At 40.6% G+C, this 27,007-nt stretch overlaps 1 protein-coding gene across 5 annotated transcripts in view; it reads left to right on the top strand.

Moving 5' to 3' along the window:
• RASGRP3 (RAS guanyl releasing protein 3) overlaps nt 1–27,007 on the top strand; it is a 126,519-nt gene that overhangs the window by 81,502 nt on the left and 18,010 nt on the right. For 3 of the 5 annotated variants that reach the window (XM_054545288.2, XM_063713206.1, NM_001131374.1), the window contains 9 exon segments: nt 1,771–1,833; nt 2,398–2,529; nt 3,798–3,945; nt 5,738–5,911; nt 6,294–6,410; nt 9,015–9,290; nt 16,112–16,189; nt 20,094–20,210; nt 24,520–24,635. In XM_054545288.2, coding sequence (XP_054401263.1) covers nt 1,771–1,833; nt 2,398–2,529; nt 3,798–3,945; nt 5,738–5,911; nt 6,294–6,410; nt 9,015–9,290; nt 16,112–16,189; nt 20,094–20,210; nt 24,520–24,635 — 1,221 coding nt within the window. 5 annotated transcript variants of the gene reach the window in all.

Below are 27,007 nucleotides of genomic sequence, written 5' to 3'. Positions count from 1 at the left end.
CTAGGCTATATGATACAGCCTATTGGTCCTGGACTACAAACCTGTACAGCATGTTGCTGTACTGAATTCTATAGGCAATTGTAACACAATGGTGGGTATTTGTGTATCTAAACATAGAAAAGGTGCAGTAAAAATATGGTATAAAAGATAAAAAGTGGTACACCTGTATAGGATGCTTATCATGAATGGAGCTTGCAAGACTGGAAGCCGCTCAGGGTGAGTCAGTGAGTGAGTGGAGAGTGATGTGAAGGCCTAGGACATTAATGTACAATATTGTAGACTTTATAGATACTATACACTTAGGCTACACCAAATTATAAAAATATTTTCCTTTCTTCAATAATAAATTAACCTTAGCTTACTGTAACTTTTATACTTTATAAACCTTTAAAAACTTTTTAATCCTTTTGTAATAACATCTTAAAACACAAATATATTGTACTGCTGTAAAAAATATTTTGTTTCTTAATATCTTTATTCTACAAACTTACTCTATTTAAATTTTTTTTTACTTTTTAAACTTTTTTTGTTAAAAGCAAAGACACAAACACACGCATTAGCCTAGGTTTAGGTTTACACAGACTCAGGATCATCAATATCACTGTCTTCCACCTCTACCTCTTGTTCCACTGGAAGGTCTGCAGGGGCAGTAACAGGCATGGAGCTGTCGTCTCCTATGATAACAATCCCTTCTTCTGGAATAGCTCCTGAAGAACCTGCTGAGGCTGTTTTACAGTTAACTTTTTAATTTATTTTTACATAAGTAAAAGGAGTACTCCAAAATTACAACAAAAAATAGTATAGTAAATACATAAACCAGTAACAGTTATTTATTCTCATTATAAAGTATCATATACTGTACATAACTGTATACACTAGACTTTTATATGACTCACACAACAGCAGGTTTGTTTACACCACCATCACTACAAACACATGAGTAATGCATTGGGTTACAACATTATGCTGGCTACCACGTCACCAGGCAATAGGAATTTTTCAATCCCACTATAATCTTATTGGACCACTGTCATATATGCAGTCCTTCATTGACTGAAACGTCGTTATGTGGTGCATAACTGTATAAGACATTAATCCTAAATACAAAATCTTTTTGGTTAAAATAGTGTTTCTTGGCCAGGCACCGTGGCTCACGCCTGTAATCCCAGCACTTTGGGAGGCCGAGGCGGGCGGATCACGAGGTCAGGAGATCAAGACCATCCTGGCTAACACGGTGAAACCCCGCCTCTACTAAAAATACAAAAAATTAGCCAGGCATGGTGGTGGGTGCCTGTAATCCCAGCTACTTGGGAGGCTGAGGCAGGAGAATGGTGTGAACCCAGGAGGCAGAGCTTGCAGTGAGCTGAGATCGCGCCACTGCACTCCAGCCTGGGCAACAGAGCGAGGCTCCATCTCAAAAAAATATAGTGTTTCTCTGTACTATCAATTTTAATTATGTATAGTTGCCAGTCTATTTGTAATTACAATTGGCAGTTATTGATTAATAAGTGTGGAGGAAGGCAAAACTAATCCTGTAAGTGGCTTCTTCTTCAGACCAAAAAAATGCATTCCAGAGCTATAATAAATCAAGTTTCAATTGTTCAGTGTTGAAGTCATGAGAGGCCACTTCTCTCCGTATTTGAGTGTCTATATAACCCCAAATGTCTCCAGCATGGTCCTCTTATTAGGAATGGGTATACATTGAGGGCACAGCTGTGGGTGTGTGCAAAGGAAACAGGGTGCAAGGATTTTTTTCTTTAACTGGTTTACGTATCGAAATGCCACTGGAGAAAGCTGCAATGAATTTCGATTAAAGATCTGCTACTTCATGAGGTAAATATATTTACAAATTTAATTTCTTGTAGCTTCTGGTTCTGGCATGGTTGTAGTTTCTAGTTCTGGAATTGTGGACAATTTCCTTTTCCCCAAGCTGCAGACCTAGTTTGACAACAGACTCTACTCTGATACCCCTCCCGCCAACTTTGTTAAAATTGGCCCTCCTCTGTTGGGTGAGGTGGGGGGAACTTTATCTTTTGGACTAGAGATCAAGTAGTAGTAAACGTGATTACAGAATGAAACTAGCTCTTAGAAAGGGTGGATTTATTTTCTTCTACTCCCTCACGACACCCATTCCCATCTACTCACCATGAATTGAAGGAAGGGTTTCCTCTCAACTGAAAGAGAGGCTATGAGTGGGAGTGGTTTTAGATTGAAGGAGGGCAGAGAGAGGCTCCATGTGATGGATGGGGGTTTGGAGACAGGAGATGGCTAATTTGAAGTATGGTCCTTGATGGTCCTGTATTTGGTGTTAAATGTAGTCTGTAAAATGGTACAATCGTTTCCATAGATATCCAACTTGCAATCTTCCAGCTGCCAAAAATATTTGATGCCTTTCAGGTACTGGATTCTGAAGTTTCCTGCAGAGTTTAATTTGGATCTTGGTTTGATTCGTATGACTGAGGAATTTCGGGAAGTAGCTAGTCAACTAGGATATGAAAAACACGTCAGCCTCATCGACATATCCAGCATGTAAGAGTGGCACCAACGTCTTTCACACCCAATAAGTCCACCGCTTAGGGGAGGAAGTAGTGATCACCCCACTTGTTCTGAGTCCATCCCACTCCTGAATCCAGGTTTACTTCTATGAGGAAAGCCTTGCTGCCGTGAGCGCAAGCCGTATGGGACACAACTCATCTCTACAAGCTTCAGTTTTTTTATTTGTAAAATGTGGACGATACTTTTCTCATGGGATTATTATGAACATCCAATAAGGACACAAGATAGCACATGAAAGGATTTGGCATGCAATAGATGCTCGGTATTAGTTACTGAGTCTGAATCTAGTTAATGTCTCTTACACCTTCACTGATTAAAGTGTGGTCTGCAGACCAGCAGCATTGGCGTCACCTGGGAGCTCATTAGGAATGCAGCCTCTGGGCCCCACCTTAAACCTGAATTGGAATCTGCACTTTAAAGATCCCCAAGTGATTCACATTCAAGCTTGAGAAGCTCTGTACCATGGTGCTGCTGAGGTTGGCCTCAGAACAACAACCTTATGGTGGTTGACCATAGATGTGCCAGGAGCTGGTTAGCTCAGTTATTAGGTAACTGGTGCAATTAGGCCACTTTCATATCAACTAGGTAACTTTGTACAGGGAAGACTATTTGATGATCCTAAATATGGCTATCCATCTTGCAAATGTATGTTCTTGTGTGTTACGTATTCATAGTCTACTCTGTTTTCCACTGTCGATTACTATTGAATACTTCTTCAATAGTAATCAATAGTGAATGATCCAGGAATTATAAGGGATGTTTGGTGAAAATACATATTATTCAGGATCATTCCTAATAAGTCAGAACCTCTGGCAGCGAGGCCCAGGCCTCTGTCTTTATAACCAGCTTTTCAGATAGTTCATGTTATACTAAAGTATGAGAACCACAGTTTCTAGTGGTTTCCATGTGCCTTAAATCACCATTTATATCCTGATAAACTCCCAAATTTATATACTAGCCCCGACCTTTCCTGTACGATCCAGACCTTGCCGGTCACAAAGACACTAAGTAAGAAATTCTGGATGGATCAGTGCAAAACCTACTCTGTCTGGAAAAACAACTCCAAGTTTATGTTCTATTGGCAATTGGTCAGTGGTTTTCTCTCAAATATGAAAGACAGGGCATGTATTTTGCACAAGTCCCTGGAAGCAAGCCAAGAGTTGCAGAGTCAGTAGGTTAATAACTTCCATTGAGTGAAATGGGCTTTCAACACATTGACCGGACTCACTCTTCTTTTATAGTCCTTCCTATGACTGGATGAGAAGAGTCACACAGAGGAAAAAAGTATCCAAGAAGGGAAAAGCCTGTCTGCTGTTTGACCATCTGGAGCCCATTGAATTGGCTGAGCACCTCACTTTTCTGGAGCATAAATCTTTTAGAAGGATCTCGGTAAGAAACTTGACATTTATTCTTCCAAGCATAACAACCACCATGCCAACTTTCCCAAGAGCTGCATTTTCATACTCTGACGTGTTGGCAGCTTCTATCACTGTGCTCTGCTGGAAAAGTGCCCTTAATTCACAGGAACAATCCCTTTTAACCAAAGATAAATATTATCCTGTCTTTATTTTATGGCTCAGGAGCTATATTTCTGTCGCTATTTTCAATGTCTCCTTTCATAGGATTAAAGCGTGATTTTTCTAAATAGTCAGTGGAGATTTAACCATTCAAGGTTGATTTAGCTCCATTGACTTCTCCCAAGTGAACATGTTTTGCTAGGCCCTTCGTTTTTGGGAAAAAATATTTAGTTAGGTTCAGATTTGTATAAATGGCTAATTATGGGTGTAGGTTGAAAATAGGAATTGTAGACTTTAAGGAGAATCTCAACATCAGGTTGTTTCTTTCCCAGAGATAGAGATCCTGAATTAAACTTTTCTTTCCTACTCATCTTGATGGAGCCTCATTCCTTCTCTAACTCCTCCTTTTCTTTCTCTGGCCTGTGATTTCTTAGCCTCCTGCTCTCTCTCCTCCCGTTATGATAACATTTTCCACATTGGTTCACAATCAGCCGGCCACTTTGCTTTGTCTAGCCAAGCTCTGGGGAAGTCGCTCCTCCTCCTTTTCCAAGGTGTCAGAGAATGAATTACATTATTGCTTGCAAAGAAGACTGTCTTGGTTAGAAGCATGAATTTCTGAAAGACTGATTCTTTCACTAAGTAATCCTACTTGGAGAGGACCTTAACCTTGGGAGGCCTCCCGCAGGCAGGCCATGGGAGGGAGTCCCCTGCACTGTTTATATGATAGAAAGCTCGTATGTATTTTTTGACATCCACGCTAACATTCTGAAAATGTGTTTGCCTTGCTAAAGAGCAGCCTTACTTCAATTGATTTTTTTTTCTTCTGTCTTCTTTTTCTTGAAACAACTTTACAACTGATGCGAACTTGAAATCATGATATTTACGTTCATTTCCTTGTCTTTATTGTATACCATTATATCTTTAACTTGCCTGATTGGAATCACCAGCAGTGTGTTAAAAATGGAGATTCTTGGCCGGGCGCGCATTTAATCCCAGCACTTTGGGAGGCCAAGGTGGGCGGATCATGAGGTCAAGAGATCGAGACCATCCTGGCCAAAATGGTGAAACCCCATCTCTACTAAAAATACTAAAACATTTAGCCAGGCGTAGCAGCTTGCACCTGTAGTCCCAGCTACTCAGGAGGGTGAGGCAGGAGAATCGCTTGAACCTGGGAGGCGGAGATTGCAGTGAGCCGAGATCGCGCCACTGCACTCCAGCCTGGCAATAGAGCGAGACTCGGTTAAAAAAAAAAAAAAAAAAAAAGGAGGTTCTTAGGTTTTTCTTCTGAAGGTAGTGATCGTTTACACCTAGAGTGTTCCCAGGAACCAGCATTTTACCAAGTGCCACAGGTGGATCTTATCACCCAGTAAATTTTGAACTCATTGGAATACAACTTTGAATCTTGCCTCTTTCTCCTCCCACCAAAGCTGTGATGTGTAGTAGTGGGTGTCTGTGCGTGGGGTGAGTAGTGGGGTTTGAAAAGCAGCAAAATGACATTTTAAAGACACATGTATATTCAAACTTTTAGGATGCCATTGCAAATGTGAGATAAAAGAAACTGTGTTGTTATGAAACAATATCTCACCTTTTCTACGCAATATTCTAATTTTTGATTTTACAAAGGCTCCATTATAATTCAGAATCTCTGAATCTTCCTTTCCTAGTTCACTGATTACCAAAGCTATGTCATCCATGGCTGCCTAGAGAATAATCCAACCTTGGAAAGATCGATTGCTTTATTTAATGGAATCTCTAAGTGGGTCCAGTTGATGGTTCTTAGCAAACCAACCCCCCAGCAAAGGGCAGAAGTCATCACAAAGTTTATCAATGTTGCAAAGGTATGTCTGGTAATCAGACTGGGTTCTTGAGTTCTAGATGGTCATTCACTCTGTTGAGAAAAGTCATCATTGAGGAAATGTGGTGTTCACAGTTTAACGGCATTGGACAACTAAACTACTCGCTGATGTCTAATGAACGAATCGTATTTTTGCCATGCAAGAAGACTGCTTTCAAAAAGCAATGCATAGAAGCATTTACTGTAGCTATTTTTCTATGAAATAATAGATATATTTCTCTGATTCTATTTGTGCTTCATTTAAAATTGATGTAATTTTTCCCTTAGCTTCTTGTTATTAAAATTGTGCATAAATTTACTTGTAATTCAGAAAGTTTAGAATAATTTAAAAATCCTTAAAAAGCATTGATGCATTTTTATTGCAGAAGCTCCTTCAGCTCAAAAATTTTAACACCCTGATGGCAGTGGTGGGAGGCCTCAGTCATAGTTCCATTTCACGCCTCAAAGAGACCCATTCTCATCTTTCTTCAGAAGTTACAAAGGTACAGTAGATTTGATCCTAATCAAAAGTAAAAAAATGCATTTGTAAATTGTTCAGGTTTAGTATACGCCTCAGAAATGTCACTCAGAGTGGGAAAGTTTTCCTCTTAATCCAGTGATAGGTTATAAATGGGGACAAAGTAGAAAGGGAATAACCACACCAGCAGATTCCACCTGGAAAAACAGGTTGGAGGTGGTGGTAAGTGTCCCAGGAAGAATGCTTTGACATATCATTAGAATACTGTAGTGGTGGCCGGGCGCGGTGGCTCATGCCTGTAATCCCAGCACTTTGGGAGGCTGAGGCGGGCGGATCATGAGGCCAGGAGATCTATACCATCCTGGCTAACACGGTGAAACCCCGTCTCTACTAAAAATACAAAAAAAATTAGCCGGGTGTGGCGGCAGGCGCCTGTAGTCCCAGTTACTGGGGAGGCTGAGGCAGGAGAATGGCGTGAACCCGGGAGGCGGAGCTTGCAGTGAGCCGAGATCGCGCCACTGCACTCCAGCCTGGGCGACAGAGCGAGACTCCGTCTCAAAAAAACAAACAAACAAACAAAAAAAACCCCAACATATTGTTGTGGTAAATATTCAACAGGTATCTATTTGGTCCTACTATGTGATAGGCACTGTGATACACATGGTAAATAAGACAGAAATAGTTCCTACCCTACCTCCTGAAATAAAGTCATTGAATGACTACTCTATTCATAACACGGTGTTGGGCACATCAGAAGATAGAAAAGGGAAGACATAGGACTTGTATAGAAATCCTCAGATTTATAACTGAATTGTCATGAAAATATATATATATATTTAAAAAGTGATCATTTTCCAAACTGAGCTTTTCTGCCATATTTATTTTCACGACATGATAGTTGTTTTTCTTCTTGAGCAAAAAGGAGCATTTCATCCTTATGAAAAGATTCTCACGTAAGAGTGCACTTTGCTACTTCAATAAGGACACTTTTAGCTGTGAGTTTAAAAGAAAAAGAAAAAAACTTCTACAGCAATTAAACAATAAGCAAATATATTGTCCATCAGGCGTGGTGGCTCACACCTGTAATCTCAGCACTTTGGGAGGTGGAGGTGGGAGGATTGCTTGAGGCCAAGAGTTTGACACCAGCCTGGGTAACATAGCTAGATCCTGTCTCTACAAAAAATAAATAAATAAATAAATAAATAAATAAATAAATAAATAAATAAGCCAGGTGTGGCAGTGTGTGCCTGTAGTCCCAGCTATTTGGGAGGCTGAGGTGGAATGATCACTTGAGCCCAGGAGTTTGAAGCGGCAGTGAGCCAGGATCATACCACTGCACTCCACCCTGGGGGACATACCTGGAAGTCCAGAGACAGAGCAGGCACGGTCTGATCTGACCTCTGACTCAGGTGCTCTGCCTGCCTCTGAGTATCAGAGAGTTTTGTTTTTTTGTTTGTTTCATCAAACTGTTTCTCTCCTAATTGGGCTGTCTGTAGCAACCAAAAAATTACGTTCCCTTGTTCATGAAAGTTGAAGATAGGGAAGACTTCTCACTTCAACTCTTCACCCATAGAATTAAAGACCTTTTGAGCCACCTCAGGTCTTAGGTCCATCCCTGGACCAATAACAGTTGCCAGAGTAATACAATATACTGATTGGCTTAACCCTGAGTTCCTGAACCAATCACAAACTAGAGGGATGCAATTACTCTGATGATAAATCAGAACCCATTCCTGGTTCTGGAAATGGAAACAGACTCTGTCTGAGTCACAAGGGCTGCTTTGGGAGACAGCAGACTAATCAAAATTGGGGTCTACTAGAAAGGTCTGGTTGCTGTGAAGCAACCAACGGTAACTTGTCCATATAAACAAGAGGAAGTAAGCCACAGAAGTACCGTTGTTTGACCTCAAACTCTGTACTCATTCCAAGTATAATGGAACTTATTAGGTAATAAGTATTTCATTTTCTTTTAGCTTTGTATCAAATCTCAAGTAAAAAGCAAAAACAAATTTTAAATGTTGTGAAGAATAAGAATCTGATAGAAGCTTATAGAGGCTTGGAGAACTACCAGTGTATCTTTTAAAATTATGTATTGGAACTTCTCTTACTTACAGAGAAAGAAACTGAGGCCCAAAAAAGTGAAGTGACTTGCTCAAGGTCACCCTTCTAGTTAGGCAGAATATAGAACCACAGCTATCTCACACCGCATTGCAACTTTCTCTACCCCATACTGTCCCAGATTAACCTCGAGTAATATCTGGAATGCAACTTTCTTGGAACTAAACAATTTTAATATTCAACATGCTTGAATTTGCGGACAGTAATATTTTCATAAATTTCCAAACACTTAAGTATACATGATGCCATTTAATATCCCAACATCCCTAGTAGGTAGGCAGACGTGTAGGCTATTTCCGTTTTATAGCAAAATGGAACAGGCTGCTCAATGCATAGCCAGGCCTAGCACGTTTTTCTAACTTTCTTTTTCCTGATTCATATTTCCCTGCAACACCGGTGCAAGTGATACTTTTCTCAGTAGCTAAGGAATTTCCTAGCCACACATTGCAGGGCCTGGGGGTGTGCAGAAGGGAAAGTTGTTTGAAAATTCTACTTTTCCATCTGTTCCCAGAACTGGAATGAAATGACAGAGTTGGTCTCCTCCAACGGCAATTACTGCAATTACCGCAAGGCCTTTGCCGACTGCGATGGCTTCAAAATCCCCATCCTTGGAGTACACTTGAAAGACTTGATAGCAGTCCATGTCATTTTCCCAGACTGGACAGAGGAGAATAAAGTGAACATTGTGAAAATGCACCAGCTCTCCGTTACCCTGAGTGAACTAGTCTCCCTGCAGAATGCCTCTCACCACTTAGAACCCAACATGGATTTGATCAACCTGCTCACGGTGAGTTCCAAGGAGCCAAGTTTGGGCTCAATAACTCTTCTGCACCTTTCTTTCCAGGAGACATAGGAAGATGTGTGCCAGCAATTCATTCTGGGGGAAAATTGGTTTCAGAGTCAATAGATGAGAGGAAATCTCATAGAACAAGGGAAAAGGAGCCCTGATTAATATTTTCCATAACCAGCAAATCTTGGGGCAAAGAAATCTACGTTTGTTCAGAGGGGCCCAGTCTCTGCCATATGACTCTACTTCTGGAGTTCTTAGAGAGGCTCCTCCAGACTCTACCTCAGCCCTCACTCTCCTTCACCACATTCATCCAACTCATCACATCCTTCTGTATGTCCTCCAGTCATCTGCTCCTCTTTATCCTCACTGCACTGCTTTGGCTGAAGCCTGGAGTAATGCAAGGACCTTATCTGTGATCCCCCTGTTCCCATTATGAACCTCCCAAACCTCCAGGATGTAGTTTAAAGTCTGGCATTTGAGGTTCTTGAAGACTCAGTCTCTGACCATCAGCCCAGCCTTCTTTGCCATCACCCTATCCCACATTTTACCAGCCTTTGAGAAATATTGAACTTCTTGTACTTTCTACCCCATGAAATGCTGTCTTCTGCTTCCTGGCCTTTGGACTTGCTTGGAGAATCCCATCCCAACCCATCCATGTGGCAAGTTCAATTTCAAAAGCCTGTCTTTCTGGAGCATTCTCTCTCCCCCTCCAAAGCAGTCATGCATCTGTCACATGTCACCCTGGCACTTTATATTTTCCTTAACTATAGGAGGTATCACTCTTTATTTGATTTTTTTCTGTTTATCTGCCTTACATATCATATCCCTAGCACCTCTCACAGTTCCTGGCATATTTAGGAACTCAATAAATGAACTGCATGCTATATTTAGGAATGAAGTGGCTTAGACAAAAGAAGTTCACCTACCACTCATACTTTTTTGGCATCTGTGGCACACATGTTTAGCTGGTCTCCGCATCCTAGAACTTTTAGACACAACAGGTGTATAGAAGAGAACATTTCCCACTGGCTGCTTCTTTGTGGGAAGAAGAGGCATAACGAAATTCACTCGCTTTTCCTTAAACAAAAGTAGAGGTGCAACTTCCCTGTTTGGGTTTATAACACTGTAGCATCTGAAACTCAGCTGCAATACTGAATTAACTGTTTTCCTTGTATGGCTGTAGAAAATGAAACCAATAACTCCTCTTAATTTCTGAGAGCCTAAATCCCCTAGGTCTGCTGCATTGGAATAGGAGTGTGGTTTCTCGCCCTTCTCACAAACTGTTCTTAGACCATGTAATTGTTTACCAAAGAATAAACCCCTAAGTGTAGGCAATAATGCAGCTATACCCTTCAAATAAAGCAGAAGTGGCCAACAAACAGAAACACAGATCTCTTAAAGTTGAGTTTTTGTGACAAATAGTAAATATACAGACTTTCTCTACTGGGGGCAGGGAACACAACTCACAATAATCCAAGCACCTGCATTTATTAATGATTTGCCATGTAAATCTGTTTCCATGAATAAGTGACCAGAGTTGCAGCCCCAGTCAGACTGCAGACCTACAGCCACAGGTGATGTCTGCAGACCAGTCTCCATGTGGAGCCTAGGCTTCCAGTGTCTGTGTCCAAGCTGTTCACGACATCAAGCATAACTTCAGAGAGCAGGTGCCTACCCTTGGGCAATTTCTCATAGAGACAAAAGATAATAATGGGGTAGGGAAATTAATTAGTGTTATAAATGAAACAAGCAACGTTATGACAAAGAGCTATTTAGAGAAATATTGAAGGATTTTCAATAAAATTTCAGGAGTACTGGCCGGGCGTGGTGGCTCAAGCCTGTAATTCCAGCACTTTGGGAGGCCGAGGTGGGCAGATCACAAGGTCAGGAGATCGAGACCATCCTGGCTAACACGGTGAAACCCCGTCTCTACTAAAAATACAAAAAAATTAGCTTGGTGTGGTGGCGGGCGCCTGTAGTCCCAGCTATTTGGGAGGCTGAGGCAGGAGAATGACGTGAATCCGGGAGGCAAAGCTTGCAGTGAGCCGAGATGGTGCCACTGCACTGGGCGACAGAGCGAGACTCCATCTCAAAAAAAAAAAAAAATTTCAAGAGTACAAATGAAAAAAATCTGAACTCTAGAAATAAAGGCTAAGAAAAAAATTCCTTTTTGCTGGGGAGGAATCTTTCTCTCTCTCTCTCTCTCTCATATTGAAGGAAAACTTAGAAGCCATCAAGCGCCGTATTTAGTAACTGCAGTGTTGGGTAGCATAGTGTAGTGGCAAAATCCTAGATGTGAGACCTTGCTTTCAGCCTTCCCTCTGCAGTTGCTTGGTTTTGTCTCCTTGCTAACAGCCTTGACTTTGGCTTTTTTTAAATAAGGGTTTTACGCTCATTTGTGAGGTCTTTTCCAGCTCTAAACTTCTAGGATTCTAGATGTAAGAACCGGTGGAGCCTTGATAATAAGGAACCAAGAGTCAACTTGATTCTGTAGTACCAGCCCAATAGCTCATCACGATAGCACAATCCTGTGTATGAGTCACCAAACTTCCAGCCAAGATCCTTTCTCTCTCCCCACAGCCAAGAAGAAAGTTTAGTGCATAGCAGTATACATTCATTCTTCCTGACTCCTGAGGATTAATCTCCTCAACATGAAGACCGAGGAGGCTTCTATCTTGTGGTCACCAGAGCCCAGTGGCTGTTTTAGGAAGCACACACATATCTGGATTAGAACCATACGGCTGACCACAGCTGCCCCAATCCATGCGAAGGCGTCCACATGCCAGCATTGGAAGGGGTGATTCATTTTGCCCCAGGACTCTAAATTTTCACCTGAAGTGATTGTTTTCATCTAAACATGGCTCCAGCTGAGGTTGCCTATATATGATGGACAGCCCTGGAGGACAGAAAAAGAGAACCCTTATGTTCATCAACAATTATGAAATGCCTACTCTGTGTGGTAGGCTGTATGGCAGTGCTTTAACTTTCTGTAATAGTTGATTACAATTTTCACAGCACTTTTCACATACATTTCCTCAGTAAATTCTCACACACACCCTGCAATGCAGCCTGGGCAGGGCTGTGAGTGTAACATCACCCCTGCCCCTTCCTTTTTTTTTTTTTTTTTTTTTTTTAACCAAAGAAGAAACTGAGATTTACAAAGGACAGGAAGCAAACTTCTGCATCCCAGCCTGGGCCGGGTTCCCCTCAAATGGACATTTGCTCTCTCATGTGGGCACATTGCTGACATCTCATTTATTTCACATCTGTAAAAATTAATTAATACTGCTCTCTCCCCCTCTTCATGATGTGCACTAAAGGAAGTAATTACAGGACAAAATCTATGAGGGTGGGGGCTATGTTTGTCATTTTTGTCATTGTATCCTTGGCCCCTTGAATATGGCACCAGGCATGTTGAGGGAAGGAGGACCATGCCACCAAACTGTTGGGATTTGTATTGTTCCTCCTTTCAGGGAATATCTGGAGAGGACATTTCCCTTACATCTCAATTCACGTAACCAGGAGTTTTAAAAGCCGACGCTTCTGTTGCTTGGGGCATGAAATAGTTTGAATCTTTTCATGGTATTTTTAGCCCTATCAGTTACTTTTACCATTTTGAGTACATGCAAATAACTGGAAAGCCCCTGTATTTTTAATTTTAGTCTCATTTTTAAAAAAGAAGAAGAAGAATAAGAAGAGTTTCAAAAATGGTGAGTAGAGGTAGTCTGATGTCCAGGTGTGTTTTATTTTATGATAAACAGTCAAGCCAATGTAGATCCTAATGAAGACCGAATCTGCAACCAACTTTGCTGAAAGGATAGGTTGGTAAATGCAACAACTTGAAACAGTGGATCAGAACATTCGTCAGAAAAAAACAGCCAGGCTCAAAATATGTTTGGCAAAAGCAAATGTTCTTGAAATTCCATGGACGAGCAGCCCATATTATAAAAAAGGTGTGTAGAAAGTAGAACAGATCACCCTTTGGGCAGGTCCGTAAAGCCCAGAGGAGATCTGAAAGAGGAAGTAGAATCATGGCTGGGAAAGAAGAGATGCTAGGAGTAACCCCGAGGGCAGCTTTACATTCACGGATAAGCACAGTGGCATTTGACTCGTGCATTGACTGGAAGCCAAACCCTGCATTTGTGACCTTCCAAACAAACCCTAGTCAGACACCCATTAGCTCATTTAATCTTCACCATCGTTCTTGGAGGCAGCTATTATTTATGATTCCCATTTCACAGATCAGGAGACTGAGAATCAAGAAGGTTAATTGCATGCCCAGGCTCACACTACTAATAAGCAGAGAGCGAGTATTTGGAGACTACCAAAACATTTCCGTCGCTGACCCTGTTATCCATTTGACACATGGAAATACCCAAGGATGTTCTGTTTCTCTTGAAAGAGCAACTCCCCGCTTTAGTGTGTGGCTTATTTGGATTCTTGGTTGGCTGTGGTAGTACTGCTGTCATCTCATCTCCGGCAGATGCTGGTGCCAGTCATCACAGGACTTGGAAGCTGAGTCAGGAGGAAGAGAACATGCTCCTCCAAGTCTGGACTAACTCCTGATAAAAGGGAATTCAGAAGGAAGGAGTCACTTGGTTTTCTCTCTTTATTTATGTAACCCTCACAGTGCGAGGCTGCAAGCTGGGACTGGGGGTACAGAGGTGCAAAAGACAGATGTGCTGCCCACTTTCATGAGGCTTAGAGCCTGGTGCAGTTGTCTGTTGTGGGAATTACAAAATAGTAGGCAACTGCTCACGGCTGATGTATTTTATTTGGTCCATATGGAATCCTAAAATTTTGTCGTTGTTAGTTCCCAGTGTTTAAAAATTGGGATAGTTTATCTAAAACTCCAGATTTCTGGCTTCTCTTAACAAATCAGAAGACTTGGCAACTCAAGGTCCAACGTTAGGCTGACAGCAATTTGTCTTCGCTGAGTAGTGATGTTCATCACAAACCACACCTCTCCCTGTGACCTCCCTAACAGAGAGTGGTGTCAGGTCCCATTTATCATCACACATTTTTTTTTATTGTGGCGCCAAGGGGAAAGATCCCTAAATAAATTATATCTGCAAAGACTCTGTTTTCCAAATAAGACGTTTCTATCAAAATGTACCTTTTACACATCCTACTTGGCTCTTTTATATAATGATATGGCTCCCAAAGGCATTTGTTTGTGACATGCAGATGTTTCCTTTCCTGTAAAAAGGCAGAGCCTGGGAGGTAGGAGTGATTGCTGTTCAGGGGAAGGTGAATACGATGTCTCTTCTTTGTAAGCAGGATTGTCATGATCTTGAAATGATACTGGGGCGATTTTACAGTTGAATCAGTTTTTTTTAGAAAAAAAACTTTGTGACAAAGTGCAGGTAAAAGAAATGTGACCTGATTATGAAGTCCTTAATTTAAATGTTATATTCAAGCAGCTGCTAGAACAGTGACTAGAACAGTCCCTGGCACATAGTAGATTACTGATAAATATTTGTCGAATGAATGATTTGAAAATGAAATTTTATGACACCAACTTCTTTTTTAAAGAAAGTATAACAGGAAAAGGAATCTTTGAAAACACCTTCGCCTCTGAGTTTTCTCTGGCTTCCTCCTTCTTTCTTTTCCCCCACACTCCACCCTCATATACATGTTAGATAAAATATGTTAAAGAAAACTTTTCATTCTTACATAGTCAAAGAAGGGAGCCAGCACTGGTTATGTTCATGTAAGGCTTTAAAGAGTTTATCCATGTTCTCCAACCTGGATCAGTGTTGTTGTCCTTGCCTACAATAATCTTCCTCTCTCTTTTGTCCAAATTAAGTCCCAATCCTCCTGGTTAAGTTCCAATTCACAAGGACCTCCATGAATCCGTCCTGATCATTTCTGTCTCCAGGGCCCCTATGCATAGTAATAATATAACTAATAACAAATGTGATAATAACAGTAACATTAACACTATAAAATAACACTTCTTGAGATTTTATTGTGTACCAGGTCCTGTGTGAAATACTTTACATGCATTATTTCATTTGGTCCTGACACAAATCCAACTAAGTAGGGACTTTTATGATCATTTCCATTTTCCAGATGCAGAAACTGAGTGTCAGAGAGGAAATTACTTGCTAAAGGTTACACAGCTAGCCAGTGGCAGGCTCCATGCTTGAACCCAGCCCTGCCCGACTACACAGCCTCTGCCCTCGTGTATTTACCATACTGCCTCCCTGATTTCTGACTGGTTCCTGGAGCACTTAAAGTGGAGCAACTACTTCACACTCAGCATGTGCTGCCTTTTATTGCTACGAACACATCTTTTTAGGTTCAGGCCCTGTTTATTCAAATAAATTATCAGGGCCTTGAGGGCAAGAAATGATTTTATATCAGCTTGCCTCACTAGGACTTAGCACAATGCTCTCAAATAATAGGAGCCTAGTTAACTGCTCCTTTATTTCCACAGTTCTTTAATCAAACTTCAAAGGCAGCATTTATTACATTTACAAGTCTTATTGTTTGCATCTGTCCCCACTTCCAGCCTGGAAACATCAGGTATCCCTTATCTGTGACTCAGCACTGAGCACGTGGGAGCTGCTCAATAAATACTGCTGAGGAATTGAGTTAATGGTTCTCGTCAATACTGATGATTAACCAGGATTAACGTTTTCTCTTTTAAATTTCATTTTCCATCTCTGCGTGCCGTCTTTTTATTGTTCTGCATTTACTCAAGTTACTGTATTAGACAGTGAACTTAAACATTCAACTTGAAAAAAATTCAGCAACGCAAATAAATAAATAAATGTAATCCGACATATTTATCCCTTCTAATTTTGTTGTAGCTTTCCCTGGACCTCTATCACACTGAAGATGATATTTACAAACTGTCACTGGTGCTGGAGCCTAGAAATCCTAAATCGGTAGGTATTATTTTCTCTCTAAGGATCAGTACCAATCACTATTTTTTGTCATTTACAGTAATTGGCTATTACAATGTTGCTTTATGTTCTAAAATGGAAGAACTTTAAAAATTGACATTATTCTTTTTTTTTTTTTTTTTTTTTGAGGCGGAGTCTTGCACTGTTGCCCAGGCTGGAGTGCAATGGTGCCATCTCGACTCACTGAAATCTCCGCCTCCTGGGTTCATGCAATTCTCCTGCTTCAGCCTCCCAAGTAGCTAGGATTATAGGTGCACACTGCCACACCCAGCAATTTTTTTTTTTTTTTTGTATTTTTACTAGAGAGGGGGGGGTTTCACTATGTTGGCCCAGTCTGGTCTCGAACTCCTGACTTCATGATCCGCTTGCCGTGGCCTCCCAAAGTGCTAGGATTACAGGCGTGAGCCACCGTGCCTGGCCATTATTCCCATTTTATCAATGGGACAGCTTAGCCATGACAGTTTGAGAATTATGTCTTCATACCAGAGGCTAATAAAGAGGAAGAACATCATTCTCATTACTCTGTTTTATAATTGATCTTCTATTTGTTGTGTTCCTGCTAAGAACTCAATACACCTAGGACCAAAAAGAAAGGAAAGGAATAATAACTCATCTTAATGTTAAAGATCATTTAGACTGTTTCAGGCTTTAAAAAAGTTCCATTCAACATAAAATTAGATTTAAAATTTTAAATATCTTGATCATAATTTACAAATGTCTCTACTAACCATTGATTCAACTCAGAATTTGGATGTCACATTGGATGGTGTCTCACTTAATAGATGGCAAACTCTTAGTAAATAAACGTTATATAATGAGATTGAAGAAACTGCATTATTGAATATACACCACTCATTGGTTTTCGTGGATGGACTATATTTTAGATATGCTTTGCACTAATACAAAATGCCTGGATGAGTTTAAAATTTATAATGAGGTTGAGGCTTGCATGTTGAAGGTAAAATGCCTATGCTTGCTTCTTATAATCACATCTTGAGATCAGTTCTCTTATAAAGATCTCATCCTTACCAGCTGAACTCTATAACATATTGGCAGTGACTATGCCCCCTAAGTTTATTAATACCTACTGTGATTCTGAACCCTGAGACCGAAAGAGACAGAATGGCAGTGAGAGCCGTCCTCTGGCCCTGGCAGGGCATGCACTTGAGCCTGAGTCAGTTGACCTGGTAGCATCTGTTCTTAAAATAGCGCATATGCTTCCATGAGCATGTTCTCCTTTCTGCCAGTCCCCAGAGGCTCGTCTCCTGGAAATACTGCAGAATAGAGCCACGTGAGATGATACGGCACATGCAACGGTAGGAGTGAGGACCCAGACTCTTTAAAGCTAGCAAGAGTAAGAAAGCTAGCAAGAAAGCCAAAGGTATTGAAAACCAAAAAGGAATTTGTAAGCCCCTCCCTAATTCTGTAGTTTTGTCATGATGAACCTGGCAATGGTGTGTTAAACGCTATTGTATGTGTGCATACAGAATTTCCACCTCTTGACACCAATTAGATACCAGAATTGCTTCTAGTTGTTGAATACCTGGCAGGGCATCATACACAGGTTATCTTATTAACTCCGTTAAGAAAACTAGGTCTGGGCCAGGTGCAGTGGCTCACACCTGTAATCCCAACACTTTAGGAGGCCGAGGCAGGCAGATCACTTGAGGTCGGGAGTTTGAGACCAGCCTGGCCAACATGGTGAACCTTGTCTCTACTACAAATACAAAAATTAGCCATGCATGCTGGCATGTGCCTGTAGTTCCAGCTACTTAGGAGGCTGAGGCAGGAGGATCGCTTGAACCCAGGAGGCAGAGGTTGCAGTGAGCTGAGATTACGCCACTGCACTCCAGGCTGGGCAACAGAGCAAGACTCCATCTCAAAAAAAAAAAAATTTAAAAAAAAAAGACAGAAAAAAGAAAGAAAACTAGGTCTGGTGAGAGTACGTATCTCACTCGGATCAAACAGCTGCTAAGTTGGAGAGCTGGGATTCAGTGTCAGGCCTGTCTTCCATCCCAGTGCTATTTCTACCATCGCTCATCTCAGGAACAACATAGGAATGGCCATTTTAGCACACTTGCCTGCCTTCTGTGCCTTTAGTTTTACTTTAGTTTATTTTCAGGATCATTTTTTTCCCAATTTTAGGAGATATTTCCTTCAAACATAGAAAAGTCTTTTTATTTGTTGTAAGAGTAGAAGCTTTTGAAAGTCCCTTCTAAGTGCTAAAATCCTACGAATCTAACACAAGACATTTCCCAGTTTCTTTCTGTCTCTTCTCTAAGTGGAGTGTCAGCCTATTTGACATGTCCTGTTGACCTGTTGAGATGGGAGAGTTCCCTGGATCCCTTCACTGAGACTTGCGACAGGGGTGTGGCCACGTTCAATCCCTTTGCAGGAGGGGAACATACAGACAAGTGGGTGCCGGCGTGGGGGCTGGGGAGAGTGCTTTTGGGCTCTGGCCCCAAGGCAGCATCTAGGGGTGTGTTACAGTTAATGCTCTTTTAGCCGTTGCTGTCCATGGATGGCTACATCTTAACCAGCTCAGTGGAGAGTCAGGGTGACAGCCTTTTACACCCTACCTTGTTGGTACCTGGGTCCTTGTCTGGCATCTAAGAAGAATCAGGTCACATGGACTTGAAGGATGGTGAATGCAGAGGTTTTATTGAATGATAGAGGTGGCTCTTAGCAGGATGGGGAGCTGGAAAGGGGATGGAGTGGGAAGATAATTGTATTAGGGTTCTCTTAGAGGGACAGAACTAATAGGATATATATATATATATATCTCAAAACTCCTGTGCTGATCAGTAGTGGGATGGTGCCTGTGAATAACCACTGCACTCCAGCAGTGAGACCCTGTCTCTAAAATACACACACACACACACACACACACACACACACACACACAAGTATATATATCTATAAATGTAATTTTTTTTTTTTTGAAATGGAGTCTTGCTCTGTCTCCCAGGCTGGAGTGCAGTGGCATAATCTCAGCTCACTGCAACCTCCACCTCCCTGGCTCAAGCAATTCTCTTGCCTCAGCCTCCCAAGTAGCGTAGACTAGATGCATTTGCCACCACATCCAGCTAAATTTTTGTATTTTTAGTAGAGAGGGAGTTTCACCATGTTGGCCAGGCTGGTCTCAAACTCCTGGCCTCAGATGATCCACCTGCCTTGGCCTCCCAAAGTGCTGGGATTACAGGTGTGAGTCACCACATCCAGCCTAAATTCTATTATGTTAAATGGGAGAAAAGCAATGCGCTCCCAGTCCATCCAAAAATCCTATCCGAGTTCTCCAAATATAAATATAAAATAAAAAATAAATATAAAAATAAAATAATAGAATTTAAGTTGCTGTTAAACAAAAGGCAGTATCTAAACATGTATTTAGTTACAGATTAGATTCCATTAATATAAGATGCTTGTTTTATAAGCATTTAATAGCTCACATAAATGTAAGTTTCTACTGGTATTATGAATATACAAAACTTATTCATTCTTCTCAGTGTCCCTGGTTCTAGTTGCTCAAGGCCCCAGTTAATGTTGAAAAATACGGCCAGGTGTGGTAGCTCTTGCCTGTAATCCCAGCACTTTGGGAGGCCGAGGCTGGAGAATTGCTTGAGCCCAAGAGTTAGAGACCAGCCTGTGCAACATGGTGAAACCCCGTTTGTACTAAACATACAAAAATTAGCCAGGCGTGGTGGCACACACCTGTAGTCCTAGATACTTGGGAGGCTGAGGTGGAAGGATGGCTTGAGCCCAGGAGGCAGAAGTTGCAGTGAGCCGAAATTACACCACTGCACTCCAGCCTGGGCGACAGAGTCAGACCCTGTCTCAAAATAATAATAATAATAAAGTTGAAAAATATGTGTTTTTTTTTTATCAGCAGCCTACCTCCCCTACGACGCCCAACAAGCCTGTGGTGCCCCTGGAGTGGGCATTAGGGGTGATGCCAAAGCCAGACCCCACGGTCATCAACAAGCACATAAGGAAATTAGTGGAGGTAAGTGGTTGAGGGAGAATAAAGAGAGGGCACTAGAAGACCCTTTCTCTTTCCAGAATATTCCGCGATTGTCCAGGAATCTGATGGAACCCATGCAAACAACCCTCTGGCAGCTAGGAACAATTTAGCAGGCACTTAGTGCTACCTGGCATTGGACCCTGGGGAGAGTTGATCAGAAAGGCCCTCTTCCCTTTGTTGTCTCTCTTGCCCAGATACTCTCAGCTACTTCCAGCTCCTCTCTTTCCCAGGCATTTGCCACCTCTGTCATTGTCAACAGCTCAAGGGATTGGGGATTAGAATCACTCATGAAAAACCCACATAGGTCCTACTAAGAATGCCCAATAAATTGATTACCCAAGGGCAGGAAAGAAATCCTGTAAGTTGGATAGTTTCTCCTTTTGTATAGTTTTGGAATTTTATGACACAGCAGCCCAATGTTATTGAGATTAGAAAAATCACCTAATGTAGGACAAGGCTCTGTCAGAGTTTTCCGTGTAGAAAAAAAGAGTAGGGCCGGGCACGGTGGCTCACGCCTGTAATCCCAGCACTTTGGGAGGCCGAGGCGGGCGGATCACGAGGTCAGGAGAACGAGACCATCCTGGCTAACACGGTGAAAACCCGTCTCTACTAAAAATACAAAAAATTAGCCGGGCGCGATGGCAGGTGCCTGTAGTCTCAGCTACTCAGGAGGCTGAGGCAGGAGAATGGCGTGAACCCTGGAAGCAGAGCTTGCAGTGAGGTGAGATCGCGCCCCTGCACTCCAGCCTGGGTGACAGAGTGAGACTCCGTCTGGAAAAAAAAAAAAAAAAAAAAAAAAAGAAAAGAAAAGAAAAGAAAAAAGAGTAGAAGTGCCGATGCGGGGAACATGGAAACATCTCGGGTACAGGAAACTGTGGTCCTGAATTAAATGTCTACTTTAATGGATTGGTAGGTACATCTGCTGGTGCAACAGAATTGAGTCTTTGGGATAGAATGTGCTTTTTGCTGGGAGAAGATATTTAAAGAAAAAGAAAGAATGTCTTACATCTTGGATAATTCAGGGAACTAGGAGGTGTTGAAAGAAAACTTTTGCGGAGCGTGTGAGGCAGGCAGGAAAAGAGTGGTGCCAAGAGGAATATTAGTGAGGGAAGGGCTGAGAAGGAGATAAGGTCCAGTGGAGCCCGTGGTAGTAACAGATCCAGCTTGGAGCTGGGGAAGGTGAGAAAAGGATCCAGGGGCCCCCAGGGAATGCAAGGACTGAGTTGCAGCTCAGGAATGTCTGAAGCCAGGAAACGGAAGGCAGAGCTGTTCCCTCTCCCAGTCTCATTCTACATACTGACTTCCTCAGTCCACGTGGGGAATTTCTCTTTCTCTCTCTCTCTCTCTCTCTCTCTCTCTGTGTGTGTGTGTGTGTGTGTGTGTGTGTGTGTGTGTGTGTCTCTCTCTGGGGAATTTCTCTCTCTCTCTCTGTCTCATTCTGTCTTCCTTACCTTCTCTCTCTTCCCTTTTCTCCAAATTCCTTACCACTGGTTCAATCAAACAAAAGACCAGGATTTTATGATGAATTTTACTCCACAAAAAATCTTCTACTCGTGGCATAAATATGGATGTTAAACTGTAAATAGTAGGCATTCCAAAATAGTTAACTTTTAAGCTATTTTTATTATGGCTAAGTAATGATACTGGAATTAAAAAAAAAAAGGTAATGTTTTCTGATTTTGCACAATTCTGTTACCTGTGAAAAAGCTTGAGATGGGCTCATTTTAGTCACATTTTTAATTAATTCATTCATTTATACCTTACCTACTTCCCAAAATACTTGCAACACAGGGCAATATCGATAGATAGAACAGACAGAAACTACTGGGAATTAATTAAAACCGGAGATTAATTAAAACTGGAATCAAAATCAAATATAAATTTGTATACATGTGTTTGCAGAAAGAACTTACAATTTTTTTTGAAAACCTAATTTTGCAGAGGGCAATGGGAAACTTTTTTTATTCTTCTCTGATTATAAAGGAAGATAGAATCATCAAAAATATTAAAGTATTACATAAATTATAGAAAATAAAGAGCTTTACTTTCAGGTCTTGGTAATTCTATTCTCCAAGGATAACCACTGATAATTTGTAGATTATCTTATATGACTTTATTCTCTATCTCTACGTATATATAAACACACATATACTACATACATATACACATGTGTATCTTACACAACTTTATTTGATTATTTCTTTGGGACAGATTCCTAGAAGTGGAACTGCTGTGTCAGAGAGTAGGCACTTAAAATTCCTGATTGTCCTCCAGAAATATTATGGCTATTTACATCACTAACTTGATACAAGAGTACCTATTGTCTCATACCCTAGAAGATGATCGATTACAGTATTTTAAGATTTTATTTAATCTGAGAGGTTAAAAAAAGCTTCATTAATGTTTCTGTAATGATTAGCTGAGCTGAATAACTTTCCATGGATATATTGACCATTTTTATTTTTATTTGGTGATTGCCTGTTTGACTTTTGTGTCTTTGCTCTCATATATGCTGCAAATAACTTGCTCTGTTTGACATTTATCTTAAAATTGGTTAATTGAGCTTTTTTGGTTCAATTTTTTTGCATATTATTAAGTAAAATATTTTTCTTTATGGCTTCTGACATTGATGTCATGCAAAGAAAGACCTTTTTCACACAAAGATTATGAAACATGAAAAATATTTTCATCTATTTATCTTTGGTACTTTTATAGCTTTGGATTTTTTTGCATTAAACTATATAATACACTAGTGCAGTGGCTCATGCCTATAATCCCAGCACTTTGGAAGGCTGATGCAGGAGGATGGCTTGATCCTAGGAATTTGAGGCTACAGTGAGCTATGATCATGCCACTGTACTGTAGCCTGGGCGACAGTTTTGTCTCTAAAAAGAAAAATAAATAAATAATATATAATACATCTAGAATTTAGTTTGGAGGTAATTTATTTTGTAAGATTATTAGTCATTTAACTCAACAGCAGTTATTGGATAATCCATAATTTCTCTGTGGATTTTAAAAGACACTTTTTGATAAATTCCTATATATACATGGGTTTGTTTCTGGACTCCACTCTCTGTGGTAAGTTGTATCATGTTGTTTTGATTAATGTAGCTGTGTAGAATATTTGATTTCTGAAAGGGCATGTTCCCCCTCATTACTCTTCATTTAAAATAATTTTTAGCCTGTTTTCAACATACCCACTTAGATTTGAACTTTATAATCAATTTGTTCATTTAAAATAAATCCGTACTGGGATTTTGATTGGAATTGCATTAAATGTACACTTTAATTTTTGAGATAACACCTTCAAACTTTATTTTCTGTTGTCATGGTATTGGAATTTGTAAATTCACTAAGCCAATTTCTACTCAACCCTGAGGTTTCAGTTTAAACCTTTCTTTTCCCAGGAAACCTTTCTTAATCTACCTCCTCTTTCCCTGCCACCAATAGCACTCTGTTTTTATTTATTTAGTTATTGAGACAGAGTTTTGCTATTGTTGCCCAGGCTGGAGTGCAATGGCGCCATCTTGGCTCACTGCAACCTCCTCCTCCCAAGTTCAAGCGATTCTCGTGCCTCAGCCCCCTGAGTAGCTGGCATTGCAGGCGTATGCCACCACGCCTGGCTAATTTTTTATTTTATTTTATTTTTAGTAGCGATGGGGTTTCATCATGTTGGTCAGGGTGGTCTTGAATTCCTGACCTCAGGTGATCCACCTGCTTCGGCCTCCTAAAGTGCTAGGATTGCAGGCGTGAGCCACCGCGCCCAGCCGAAGTTTTATTTTTAATTTTATTTAAAATTTATTTTTTAGAGATGATGCCTTACTCTCTTGCCCAGGCTAGAGTGCAGTGGTGTGATCTTGGCTCGTTGTAACCTCAGACTCCTGGGCTGAGCAAGCCTCCTGCCTCAGCCTCACAAGTGGCTGGGACTATAGGCATGCACCACCATGCCCAGCTAATTTAAAAAATTTTTTTGCAGCAATGAGGTCTCTCTATGTTGCTCAGAATGGTCTCAAACTCTTGGACTCAAGTGATCTTCCCACCTCTGCCTCCCACTCCCAAAGTGCTGGGATTACAGGTGTGAGCCACCACATCCAACCATTACTCTGTTTTTATCCTCAGCAAACCACTTGTCTTGTTATATTATAAAGGCTTCTTGACTTAGTTATCTTTCACTAGATTCTAAGCTCCTTGATAGAAAGGATCATATGCTAGTTATCATTGCTTTCGCAATAGCAAGTTCAGAGCCTGCCTCATAGTCATTCAATAAATACTTATCTTTCCTTTGCAGTCTGTATTTAGAAACTATGATCACGACCATGATGGGTACATTTCCCAAGAGGACTTTGAAAGTATAGCTGCCAATTTTCCCTTCTTGGATTCCTTCTGTGTTCTGGACAAAGATCAGTAAGTTTTAATTTTGTTTTATTTTAATGCAACTATCCTAAAGCAGAAAATTATTATCAGAGGAGAGAAGGGAAACTTGTAATTTACATCTTGACAGCTTCAACCCTAGTGCTTTGATGAGCCAGGTTTAATTTGTCACTGATTATTTTCTTCGTGTGTATGAACATGACCTGAATGGAATCACAGGGAAGACCATGTTGTCAGTGTTTAACACAAGTGCACATTTGTAAATGATCCAAGCGCTCCATTTGCTATATTGCCTCTATTGCTTAGTTCTCAACCTCAAAAAATCTCCACCAGAAAAGAGTAGAGGAGACATATAGTTAGATCTAACCTGGGAGAGTCCTCAACATTAGTGGACCTGAAAGCAATCTTAAAACTCATGAAGATTTTAAAAATATTTTGGCCAGGCATGGTGGCTCATGCCTGTAATCCCAGCACTTTGGGAGGCTGAGGCAGGCAGATCACTTGAGGCCAGGAGTTAAGACCAGCCTGGCCATCATGGTGAAACTCTGTCTCTACTAAAAATACAAAAATTCACTGGGCGTGGTGACACAGGCCTGTAATCCCAGTTACTTGGGTGGCTGAGATGGGAAAATTGCTTGAGCCTGGGAGGCAGAGGTTGCAGTGAGCTGAGATAGCACCACTGCACCCCAGCCTGGGTGACTGAGTGAGACTCTTTCTCAAAAAAAAAACAAACTTATTTATAGTCTTCATTAAAGCAGACAATAGCTGCAGACAGCCAAGAAGCATTCATGCTTTGTTTTTTTCTTTGATTGATCAAAGATTGTCTTGATAAAGAAAAAATATTTTGCTTTTTAGCATCAAATGATTCCTAAAAATTAAATCGCTTTAGAGACTCAAACTCAACTCATTAAAAGAAAATAATGGTTTGAAAAAAAGTGCTGAGAAATCCTGGCATTAATAATTTGATTAATTGTTAATTGTACAAGATTAGTTCCTAATTTAAAAATCACCTGTAAGGAAATGCTGGATTTTGTTTTGGTAAAATGGGCAAATTAAATTACATTAAAATCCTCTAATATTTTTGCTGGTATGAGAATTTTTAAAAAACGAAATCTGGGGCCGGGTGCAATACCTCACGCCTGTAATGCCAGCACTTTGGGAGGCTGAGGTAGGAGGACTGTTTGAAGACAGGAGTTTGAGACCAGCCTGGGCAACATAGTGGGACCTTGTCTCTAACCATTTTTTTAATTGAATTTAAAAAAATAAAATCTGTAATTCAACACACCAAGAAAAGCCTTGACACATTAACACAACTTAAAATCTTAAATTCATCTTCATTATATACCCAGAACAAAGAATACTTTTAAAATAAATTCTATTAGAAACATTAACTTCCTTTTCAAAGTAAAATTTAAATTGCCTGCTAACTACCCACTTCTTTGCTTAGTTTGTTACTATTCGTGACATGTAAATAGGACATTGACTTAAAATAACTTCCCAGTCTTCATTTCTTTTATCTGTTGGTTCTAGAGACAGAACTGAGATTGTCCTAGCAAATATCTGTGTCTATCTCTATCTCTATATCATCCTTATCTCCACTTATTGATATCTATAGAATTGTTTTCTATGAATGAAGGTTTGGACTATTCATATCTTCCTTACATGAGACTAAAGTTTTGAGTGGTTAATACTGGAAAGTCTCAAAAAGATGTTTTCTCTAAGGTACCGTTTTCCAAACAATGTTCCACAGAAGTAGCTATTAATTAGTACTTTTGAAAAAGGAACTAACTATTCACATGTGAGAAACACAGGGTTAAATCTCATTAAATAGGTGTCTTTACTGTGTGACTTCTCAAAGCTTTTAATAAGCTAAAGTGTGTTACGTTGTGAGTCCCTAGGAGGGGAGATGAGCTAATGCACTGTTACACAAATGTATGTAGCAAATGATGTAATAAATTTGTGAGACAATGCATTAATAAATTTATTTATCATATATATAATAAAGATTGTTTTTGGCATCTTCATTATGAAATCTGTGCTCATTCCTTTGAGTGGGCAAAGGCATGAATAGACACTTCTGTAAAGAAGACATACATGTGGACAATAAGCATATGAAAAAAAGCTCAATATCACTGATAATTAGAGAAATGCAAATCAAAACTACAATGAGATATCACCTCACACTAGTCAGAATGGCTATTATTATTATTATTACTTTTTTTTGAGACAGAGTCTCGTTCTTTTGCCCAAGCTGGAGTGCAGTGGCACGATCTCAGCTCATTGCAACCTCTTCCTCCTAGGTTCAAGTGATTCTCATGCCTCAGCCTCCTGAGTAGCTGGTTATAGGCAAGCACCGCCAAGCCCGGCAATGTTTTTTTTTTTTTTCAGTAGAGACGAGGTTTCAT

Source organism: Pongo abelii, chromosome 12, assembly GCF_028885655.2.
Source record: "Pongo abelii isolate AG06213 chromosome 12, NHGRI_mPonAbe1-v2.0_pri, whole genome shotgun sequence".
In the NCBI taxonomy this organism is placed as follows: Eukaryota; Metazoa; Chordata; class Mammalia; order Primates; family Hominidae; genus Pongo; species Pongo abelii.
This window is presented reverse-complemented; position numbering and strand designations above follow the sequence as displayed.